This window comes from Paroedura picta, chromosome 15 (genome assembly GCF_049243985.1).
Source record: "Paroedura picta isolate Pp20150507F chromosome 15, Ppicta_v3.0, whole genome shotgun sequence".
NCBI lineage: Eukaryota > Metazoa > Chordata > Lepidosauria > Squamata > Gekkonidae > Paroedura > Paroedura picta.
The window spans coordinates 19,331,460-19,342,602 of record NC_135383.1 but is presented as its reverse complement, the minus strand read 5'-3'; the positions used below and the strand labels follow the sequence as shown (position 1 = coordinate 19,342,602).

At 56.0% G+C, this 11,143-nt stretch overlaps 1 protein-coding gene across 1 annotated transcript; it reads left to right on the top strand.

Moving 5' to 3' along the window:
• The first annotated feature begins 1,221 nt into the window (after positions 1–1,221).
• MRM3 (mitochondrial rRNA methyltransferase 3) lies at positions 1,222–7,809 on the top strand. Its single transcript, XM_077311145.1, has 4 exons — positions 1,222–1,604; positions 3,338–3,582; positions 5,378–5,545; positions 6,668–7,809. The coding sequence occupies exons 1-4, from the start codon at positions 1,324–1,326 to the stop codon at positions 7,213–7,215; spliced, it is 1,242 nt and encodes a 413-aa protein (XP_077167260.1). The 5' UTR covers positions 1,222–1,323; the 3' UTR covers positions 7,216–7,809.
• The last annotated feature ends 3,334 nt before the right edge of the window (positions 7,810–11,143 follow it).

Genomic DNA, 11,143 nt, shown 5'->3' with positions numbered 1-11,143 from the left:
AGAGAATACAAGAATCTGTCATCATTTTGAACGTACAACAGTATTAAAGGGAGGAGCCTTCATAGAACTCTGTGCTGCAGTCATACTGCAGCCAGTGGAGTAGGCGCTCTGAATGCGCCTTTGAAGGAGACTTTGCTGTTCCGCACAGGGAAATCCAGCTGCAAAAGCACTTATCCTGCTTGTGTGGAACGAGGAGGGGCAGGAAACAAGATTCTCCTTTCTTGCACCATTTCTCAAGGCCAGAAAAAGGGTCTGGGGGAATTGTCAGGGGGATGGAGACACCGACAGGCCCTGGCTGCTTCTACTAAACTTGAGAGCTGCCGCATGGTTCTCTTTCTTTCTCGCTATGGTTGTACAGACTATAGTTGCCAGGTCTGGCCTGGGGAATACCTGGAGACTTTGGGGGTGGAGCTGGGAGTGGGCAGGGCTAGACCTCAGTGAATATAATGCTATGGTGGTTTAGGGATGCAAGCTGTTATGTGATATCGCCATGTTAACAAGGGACCGAGCTCGATGTCAGATCTAAGTAAGCATGGTCTTGACCAATAAGCTCCAAGGATCCCCACCGTGGGATCCAATCAGTTGGAATCAATCATAGTGGACCTAATCAGTGGTGTGTGACCCCTTTTGTGTGATTGTGTAACGATGCTGGGGTTTGTTGTGCGGTCTTGGTACTACTTGTATCCCATTCTGGCACCAATAAAGAGCTGCGCAATGCCCCCGGAATCTAACACCAGCCCCCACATGAGAACTGGACAGCTCATCTCCAGGCGACAAGAGATCAGTTCCCCTGGAGAGAACGACTGTCCTGGTGGGAGGGCTCCATAACATGGATGCCTGAGCCCCAAATCCCGCCTCCTCCATGGATTTCCTACCCCAGAGCAAGCAGCTCTATATGGAGCCCCTTTCTCTGTCCTTTGGAGAGGAGCTGTAATTCCGGGGGATCCCCAGGCCCCACCGGGAGGCTGGCACCCCAGGGGGAAACCTTCCACGCCTCCATGAGGCAGACTGGATGCTGCAGAAGCCCGTTTCGGGGGGGGGGGCTGCAGCCACGAGGGCCCCGAAGGCCAGCCAAGCGAGAGCGAGTCACAGCCTGTGCTGAAGCCACGTCGGGCGGGAGACCCGGGACTGCGTGGGGCTTGAGGGCGTTGCTAGGAGCAATGCCTATCACGTGACACAAAGCAGCCTGACGCCGCTTCCCGTCCTGCGCCCAGAACCAAGATGGCGCCACCGGAAACGGGGAACCCTCGCGGCTAGGCACGCCGCTTGCGTCGCACCGGAAACGCTGAAGCCCGCGCCCCTTCCGCTGTGCCCTGGACCGCGATGGCGTCCCTCGTGAGGCGAGCGGCGCGGCTCTGCTTCTTGCTGCCGAGGCCGCCGTCGGAGGGAGCCGGCCGCGCGCGAGGCGTGCGGGCGCTGCGAAGGACCCCCCTCAGGGTGCTCCCTCCCCGCACGCAGGCGCAGGAGGCCGCCCCGCAGACCCCGCCGCGAGCCGCCCCTCGCAAGAAGTCCCCCGCGCGGCAGCGGCCAGCGCCGGCGAAGGAGCCGCCGATGCAGGTGGAGGCGCGCTACGAGCGCGCTTGGCCGGGAGATAAGAGACTAAGGTAGGTCGCCCCGCCTCCCGATCCGCAATGCCTCTCGGGAGTTGTAGTTCGGAAGGAAGCTGGAATGGGGGGCCGGCTCCAGGCTCGACAACCCACCTCGAAAGGCATTGTGGGAATGAGGGGGGACGAGGCTCTAAATGGGTTACCAACTGAGTGTCGGGAGATTCTCGAGATTTAGTAGCTGATGGAGCTACTTTATGTAGGGCAGGAGTAGTCAACCTGTGGTCCTCCAGATTTATTTATTTTATTTATGTAAGGGGAAGGGGCTCATGGGAATTGTAGTCCATGAATATCTGGAGGACCACAGGTTGACTACTCCTGCTCTAGATGTTCAGGGGCTCATGGGAATTGTAGTCGATGGACTTCTGGAGGACCACAGGTTGACTACCCCTGTAGCGGGGAGAGGATGGGAAGGTGACTGCAAGCCGCTTTGGGACTCCTTTGGGTAGTGAAAAGCAGGGTATCAAAAACCAGCTCTTTTTCTCCAGAGGCGGCTGGCATTACAGCACATTTTCAAGGACATGTTTTGCACCAGACAGGTATCTGTTTTGAAGGAGAAGCCCTGGAATCTTACTTGTGTATTGCCCGTATCAGTCACCCATGGCATCCAAGCAGGATTGCTGATGCCAGGTTGGGAAAATTTCTGGTGATCTGGGGGTTCCGCCCGGGGAGGTACTTCGGGAATAAGCAAGGGGTCTCCAGACTTTTTGAACCTCTGGACCCCATGGGAATTCTGACACGGAATGATGAATACAGCCAGGAAATGGCTGTTGCAGGAGCCTCTTCCTCTGCCTGCCGGGCCAGACCTGGAGTTTGAGGTGGTACCCTCTGAATGGGGCGAGGGATCTGGGCTGAGGGGTTACTCGAAGACAGAAGAGGCGAGGCAGTGCCCTGCATCTCTCCCAGCAGGTGGAGGGCCATGAGGTGCTGGAGGGGCAGCAAAAGGTGAGCCCACTAGAGGAGCAGCCCCATGCACACACACATGTGCCCCTCCGCTGCTTTTCATGGGGCCCTGCTGAATAGCCCCCCCCCTCACCTTTCTTCCTTTTTCAACTACTACCATGAAGTTCCTACTTCCTGGACAGCTTCCCCAAATGCCCATGATTGTTACTAAGAGGTATGGGGAGAGGAGCATGTGAGAGACTGGCAGGGAGGAAAGAAGGAGAAAGATGTGAAGGGCAGGGAGGGCTGGCCTGTTTTGCGCTGGTCGAAGTCTTGACAGAGAAGAGGGGCAAGGATGAAAAACACCATTATACTCGGGCTAACATTTCATGTTATGAGCCTCTTGTGGCGCAGAGTGGTAAGGCAGCCGTCTGAAAGCTCTGCCCATGAGGCTGGGAGTTCGATCCCAGCAGCCGGCTCAAGGTTGACTCAGCCTTCCATCCTTCCGAGGTCGGTAAAATGAGTACCCAGCTTGCTGGGGGGTAAACGGTAATGACTGGGGAAGGCACTGGGAAACCACCCCGTATTGAGTCTGCCATGAAAACGCTAGAGGGCATCACCCCAAGGGTCAGACATGACTCGGTGCTTGCACAGGGGATACCTTTACCTTTAACATTTCATCGGGGAGGACGGGTCGAAAGGCTGACACTACCGCGGACCCTGAGGTATTGCTCTGGCCAGGGGAGCTCCATGGAATTCTCCAGCCCTGTTTTTTTCTACAAAGCACCAGGCTACCTGCTCCTAAAGAAGGCAGTTCTCCTACTGACTCTGACTTGTTTCCCCCACCTCAGCAAAGTGGTGACCATTGCAAAGTCGAGGGCGTTCCGGGAGAAGCACGGGAAGATCTTGCTGGAAGGCCAGCGCCTCATCACCGACGCACTGACAGTCGGCGCCATCCCCCAGATGCTCTTTTTCAGTGCTGTGGAACACCTGCGGGAGCTGCCGGCGGCCAAGCTGAAACGCGCCAGCCTCATCAAGGTCCGGTTCGACGAGATCAAGACCTGGTCGGACGTTATCACTCCGCAAGGAGTGATCGGTAAGCACGAGGCCTTGCTGAGGGGAACCCCGGAGGGACAGACCAGAGCCGATGGGATGAAATTAATTCAAAAGAAATTGCGTCTAAACATCTGGAAGAAGTTACTGACAGAGTGGTTTCACAGTGGAACAGGCTTCCTCGGGAGGTGGTGGGAGATTTTTAAACAGAGGCTGGATAGCCATCTGACGGTTCAAGGGGGTGGCAGGTTACAGTGGGATGAACGATAGGGTTGTGAGTGTCTTGCATAGTGCAGGGGGTTGGACTAGATCAGTGGTCCCCAGCCTCTGGTCCGGGGACCGGGCCGCGGCTCCTCCTTGTCCTCCTTCCCAGCTGTTGCCTTGGGGGCTGCCCTGCCACTCTGCCACCAGGTCACCTTTGGTGCTCTCCAGCAGCCGCCATGGCTGGGGCTCCCCCTTGGCGTGGCACTGTGCAGCTGCTGCTGGGAGCACCCCCCAGTGGGCAGCGGGAAGTCAGGGGCGCCAGGGCTCAGGCGGCGGTAACATCCCTCAGCAAATCACTATCCCCCCCCCCCCAGGCCTCAGTAAAATCATCAAGCGTTGACTGGTCCCTAATGATAAAAAGGTTGGGGACCACTGGACTAGATGACCCAGGAGGTCCCTTCCAACTCTATGGTTCTTCTGGGGTGCGTCACCAGGGCGGGAGCCTGGTTGAGAAATCTTTGGTCTCTCTCCCTTTTATCAATGTGCACGGGAACCAAAAAGTCATGCTCTTGCTGGAGGATCATCAATGAGCTTCCTGTCTGTACTGGCCAGGACTGGTCTTGTTCCTCCATCAGTTTCCAGAGAGGCTGTGGGTTTCTGGGCCTGAGGCAGGAAGCAGCCGGAGGGAGGCGTTACACCCATTCCATTAGGACGGCTTGCTTTTCCTTCCAAGGAGAAATTGTGGGCCACCCCCCACCCCCACCCCCTTTAGCGTAATCTACTCCACAGGGCTGTTCTAATAAAATGAAGAAGGGGAGACTCTTATACATTGCCCTGAGCCTGTTGGGGGGAAGGTGCAATTCAAACTGATGCATGGGATAAATAGCCATATTTATTGAAAAATACTAGGCGTGCTGTCCAACTTCCGCTTGCTTGCTTAAAGACATGCTGCGATAGTAGGGCAGGCTTCAAGCAGCAGCCGGACTGGTCCTTTTCCTGGACGCTTTAGGCTGATCCTGCATTGAGCAGGGGTTGGGACCAGAAGGCCTGCATGGCCCCTTCCCACTCTAGGATTCTAGGAGTCGAGTTCAGCAGTGAAAGGGGCTGCCTAAGGAGGTGGGGAGGTCCCCCTCACTGGCAGTCTCCAAGCAGCGTCTGGACGGGTACTTTTCCTGGACGCTTTAGGCTGGTCTTGCATTGAGCAGCGGATGGGATTAGATGGCCCTCCCCATCTAAATTTTTCCCTCTCTCCTTGTTCCTGCCTTCTGCCCTGGACGGCTTTCCCAGCCCCCACTTATTTTCCTGTCAAGTCACAGTCGACTGATGGAGACCCCTGGTGGGGTTTGCCATGCTCCTCAGAGGTCTCCCATCCAAGTGCTAACCCTGCCTCGCTCCTGAGATCTGATGAGATCAGGCTCTCCGGGGCAGGGAATCCCTGCCCTTTACTCAAAGTTTTCTGAATGCATGCCCTTCCCGCTACGGAATCTGGCTTCTTTTGCAAGCAAACGCAAGCTTGGCATTCCTTTCAGGAAATGTTTCCCCCCCCCCCCCCCAGTCCCCGGGGTGTGCTACTCCCTTGGCCCCCAAGCCTTGCTCGTCTTCCCGCCTTGACTTCCGTTGACCTCTTTCTGCAGGCATCTTCTCCAGGCCGGACCACTCCAAGATGACTTACCCCACAGTCCAGCAGAGGCACAGGCTGCCCTTGTCTCTGATCTGTGACAACATCCGCGACCCGGGCAACCTGGGCACCATCCTGAGGTCGGCGGCCGGGGCGGGCTGCGAGAGAGTCCTGCTTGTCAAAGGTACGGAGAGGGAGGCGGCTCTTGATCCTGCTCTTATTTCCCAGGAGTGGCGGGAACCCCAGAAGCAAGAGACTGCTATTTGAGGAGCCCCACTCGATTCTAAGAGCCTCTTGTGGTGCAGAGTGGTAAGGCAGCAGACGGGCAGTCTGAAAGCTCTGCCCATGAGGCTGGGAGTTCGATCCCAGCAGCCGGCTCAAGGTTGACTCAGCCTTCCATCCTTCCGAGGTCGGTAAAATGAGTACCCAGCTTGCTGGGGGGTAAACGGTAATGACTGGGGAAGGCACTGGCAAACCACCCCGTATTGAGTCTGCCATGAAAACGCTGGAGGGCGTCACCCCAAGGGTCAGACATGACCCGGTGCTTGCACAGGGGATACCTTTACCTTTACTCTATTCTAAGGTGAGAGGTTTCTGTGTGTGTTTGGGGGGTGGAAATTGCAGCTAGAGAATTCAGCCAAAGCGTGGTCAATCAATAAGATCATTTCCCCCCCCCCCCCAAAAAAAAAGCCGCAGAACTAGGACAGGGGTGGTTCTGCTGGAAGCAGAGACCAAGGCTGTCTGCCAAGGTGCGTTTCCACCCCCAAGATCCACCTTTGCTGACAGGGGTTGGGGGGTCATGCATTTCAAGGCCACCAGGCCTCATTTTTCTGCATGGCCAAACCTGTGCCCCTTCAGAATCGTGTGCTGCTCGTGCCCCCAAGACAGTCGTGTGGAGGAGCTTGATTAGCAGGACCAGGGCAGAAAGAAGAAAGTGCTTTCTATGGGCCCAGAAATGCTTCCCTCTCCTATGCAAAGAACGTGGATGTCCATGAACTGGCTAGAAGCACAGAGCATTTGGTGCGGCCCTTCTGCGGCCACACCCCTTCCCTTTCCAAAATGACTGGAAGGGCAACCCGAGACCGGCCTCCTTGAAGAGTGACAGGTAGCCTCACAAGCCCTCCCCCCCCCATAGGCAGCTGCAGCCCCCACCTGCTCCTAATGCTTGGTCCCATTGCAGACGAAGCCGGCAGGCCCCATGGAGCAGGAGAAGGGGTCAGGTCTCCCCGCCTTGTACCCTGGCCATGGGAAGGTCTCCCTTGCTCCCGATTTCTGACGCTGCCCTTTCCCTCCTCTCTCCTGCCAGGCTGCGTTGACGTGTGGGAGCCCAAAGTGCTTCGAGCAGGGATGGGCGCTCACTTCCACCTCCCCATCATCTCCAACCTGGACTGGGAGGAGGTCCCCAATTACCTTCCCCCGGACACGCGCATGCACATGGCGGACGTCACCATGGAGCCCAGCCCTCGCGCCCAGGAGGAGCCCGCCGTGCGGGTGAAGGACAGCTGGCCCTACGAGCGGAAATCGCAGCATTCTGACACAGAGAGCGACGAGGAGGAGGACGCAGGGGCGGGCCCGCTGGAAATCCAGCTGTACTCCGAGCTGTGGGTGGAGGAGCCGATGGCTCTGGTGATAGGGGGAGAGACCCACGGCGTGAGCGGGGCAGCCAAGCAGCTGGCGAGCAGCACGGGTGGGCGGCGGCTGGTCATCCCCGCGGTGCCTGGCGTGGAGAGTCTGAATGCAGCCATGGCTGCCAGCATCCTGCTCTTTGAAGCCAAGAGGCAGCTGCAGCAAGGAGTGGATACCGGAAGCCACGTGGAGCCCAAGGGCCGGCATCTGCCGGGCCGGGTAGCTTAGCCTCACCTTCCTTTAGGCCGACCCTCCGTCTCTTCCGGCTAGAGGAATTCACTCTGCTGCCCTGGAACAGAGAGCAGGTGACGGTGGGGAAGAGAAACGAGCAAGGATCAGAGCTGGGTGTTTGGGAACAGTTGCCCAGGATAAAGATACGAAGAGTGAGCGTCTTGTCAAATCAGCTAGGCAGAACTCCTGGCCTCACGGATTCAGGCTGCAGAGCTATGCAGAGTGCCTGTTTCGGAATGGCCTCTCCATCAAGCCCCCGGCATGTAGAGGGCGTGGTAAGGGGGCAGGCTGAGCAGAGCGCTCTCCCAGATGCCACCCTCCCCTAGCTGCGGCGGGGGAACCATGTGCCGGTGAAGAGGATTCCAAGATCGGGACTCCTCCCCTTTGCAAGGGAACGGTTTGACCGTCCACCACTTCTAAGCGGCTGTATTTCGGAGGGAAATAAAGGGGAGGGGGTGGGGGTGGTTTGCCTGAAAAGCGGAGCTGAGTTTCTTCCACCCTTGCCCACGTAACTGGCGTGGAAGATGGCACAAGATGCCAAGGGCCACCTTGGCCAATGTAAACTGAAATAAATTCCCTCATGTGACTCGCTGGCTGGTGTGAGACTCAGGACTCTTATCAACATAGAAGTGGACGCAAAGCACAGGCAAGTTCGTAGCTGACCTTGTGCACTGGAGCCTTCTTCCTTCTGCTGAGCGACCCTTTCGTCTCCCTCCTTCTCCCCCTCCTTCTCCTTCAAGGCACCAGCAGGGGTGCCTTGACCCAACTCCTTCCATTGCCGGCTGAAAGCCATCTGGGTCAAAGCGCTTCCTCCTCTTCCGGAGCTGGTCCGATCACACAGAGAACCTTCTAAAAATCCTAGGCGCTGGCGGGGTTGAGAAGAGAGTCGCCCCTGCAACTTTCCATCTGTTTCCACTGAAAGTGGCCATGCTGTTTACTGTGAAACCAGATGTGTAGAAAATCAACTCTGGATTCCCCTGTCAGTCTGTTTAGAATAGGGGAGAGGAAAGCCGCTTGTTCTCTAGCGCTCTGCAGTTTCGGCTCTCAGCGTGTCTCTGTTACAAATGGAAAGTTCTTTCTTTGTTAAAAAAATGCCATCCTCGGGCCACACCATGGCTGCTTCTTCTCCCAAATTCGAGCTGTTGCCATGGGCCAGAAACATGTTCGCTTACTTTTAAAGTGTGGCTGCTCTGCCAGCCAGACCTTGCACATTTCTTTCTCTCTCTTTTTTTAAACATATCTCTAATCCTTAAAAGTAGTCGTTTACGGACCAGATGTATCTCATTCTATAGGTTTTTAGGTAGATCCTAGATTCAGGTTGCAAAACTCGGTTTGGCCAGGAGGTGGCAGCACAGGCACAGATGTAGTTCATGTATATTATGGGATACACCACATCTGTCTGCATGGCAAGGATTGCAACTCTGAAGGTTTTTTTTCACATAAGAAAACTTTGTACAGCAAGGGGGGGGGGGGAAGGCTCTCTCAGCTTGATGGAGTGATTTGATTCCCTGCTATTCCCCTCCATGCAGCCAGCTGGGTGACCTTGGGCTGGCCACAGCACTGGTAAAGCTGTTCTGACCAAGCAGTGATATCAGGGCTCCCTCAGCCTCCCCTCCCTCACAGGGTGTCTGTTGTGGGGGGAGGAATGGGAAGGTGACTGTAAGCTCCTTTGAGACTCTTTCGGGTAGAAAAAAGCGCCATATAAGACCCAACTCTTCTTCATTAAGATCAGGGCTCTCTCATCCTCACCCACCTCACAGGGTGACTGTTGTGGGGAGAGGAAAGGGAAGGCGACTGTAAGCTGCTTTGAGACTCCTTTGGGTAGAGAAAAGTGGCATATAAGAACCAACTCTTCTTCTAATGGTTTTTCGTTTGTAGGGATTTCTTGCATTTTGAAATAACCCCCCCCCCCCCCCGTCCTGGTAATCTGAAATGATGCACTCTATTCTGCCACCATAGGGACTAGAAACTTGAAACCGAGCTCTCGTCAGCATGGCGTAATGGTTAACAGTGGTGGCTTCTAATCTGGAGAGCTAGGTTTGATTCCTCACTCCTCCACACGCAGCCATCTGGGTGACCTTGGGCCAGCCAGTTCTCTCGGAGCGCTCTCAGCCCCACCTTCCTCGCAGGGCACCTGTGGCAGGGAGAGGAAGGCCTGGCAATTGTATGCCGCTTTAAGACTCCCTACAGGTAGTGAAAAGCGGGGTATAAAAACCAACTTCTAATTTGCACAACCAGAAACGATCCCTGTAATTCCCTGGCCTTGATTAGCTTGTTCCTGGAAGGCTCTTCCCCTCCTCAAGGGTGACCCACGCATGTCACCACACACAAGAGCAGGCCATGCTCCCAATGAGCGCAAGTCATGAGAACAGTTTTTATTACAAAGTTCCAATCACCATGTACAGTTTTTTACAATGTCACTTTGCCAAGGGATGGAATTGGGGGGGGGGGGCGTTGGCTGTGCTGGTCGAGGTGCCCCCCACCCTCCCAAGCCCGAAAAGAACATCACAGAAGACAGCGCTTGACCTTCAGAGAACCAACCCACTGTTAGGTCTTTAGGAGAGCGGAGGGTTCTGGTGCAAGGGGGGAGGGGGCCACTGTACCCCTCACAGATAATAGCAGAGGGGACCCTGGCACACCACAGAACAGCTACAGGTTGACCTCTACGACTGGGGCCCATCCCCCTCTGCCTATCTTACCTCCCAGGGTGATGGTGGAAGGGGGTTACCAGCCCTGGGGATGGAGGGGAACCTCCATATTCAGAGGCACTCTGCCTTTGAATCCCCCGGCCAGGAGACTTTCCAGAGGAACTGGTTAGCCACAGCGTGAGATGGGATGCTGGATGAGAGGAACCGCTGGTCTCATTCAGCAGGGCTCTTCTTGGACTGTCCTAACTCCGGAGGAAGAGGCAGCTAAAGATGTACCCAGTCTCCTGGGGCGTCAGAATGGGGCTGAAGTCACCCCCTGAGCGCAGGGACGCATGCCACACGGTGGGAGCACCAGGAGAGATGGAATCTGTCCCGCTATGGGCTCAACCACTGAGCCTTCTCTCCATCTGACACGTGGGGGAAAGGGACAGAACCAGCTGCTCTTCCAGGCAGGCCTTGCCAGGAGCGGGAGGGGGGGAGGTGAGGAATGGACCGCCGTCTGCTCTGGGGCCCGAAATACTCATGGCCACCCAGAAGCTTCTCAGCATTGACGATGGGCCCAACTGGTCTGCTCAGGCCTCTGCCTGGAGGGGACGTACGTTCCCTCTCGCCCGGCCCTGGTCGTTATCAGAAACCGAGCAGGTTCAGTGTCACCATTGCACCCTCCCTCCAAAACTGCCAAGGTGGACCCCTGGGCTCAGAGGCAGAGCAGCAGGTGATGGGGCTTGGATGTAGCCCTCTGCCCATCTCTCCTGGCCAATGAATGCTGGAGAGAGGCATTAAACCATCATGGGAAGACAACACCCCCACACACACACCGTTTTCCACTCCTGCTCCCCAATACAATGAGCCGCAGAAATCGTGGTGGGGTGGTTGTTTTGAAAATTAAAACTACGTCTAAACTAAAGGACGTAGAGTTGACCCCCCCCCCCGACACACCCCTGCTATTAGAGCAACTGTTTCGACAAGGTTTTGCCTGTTTAAAAAGGAGCCTCATTTTCGGTGCAGGTACGAAAAAGAGGCAGAAATAGGAGGTTTTGTTTATTGCTTAGTTTGCAAAGATTCTGTGAATGCAGAAAGAGGAGTGGGAAGCTCCCAGAGGTCCCACACACACACGCACACACACACACACACACACACAAGCACACCCCCTCCCAGCTGAAATTAGGAAACCCCATTTTGACCTGCTAGCTAGTGCCTCTCCTAAACAGCAAATGGCGGCTGCTGCTTTCGGCTCCCCCTCTCCCCCCCCCCCAGGTTCCCTTGGCCTCCCCCTC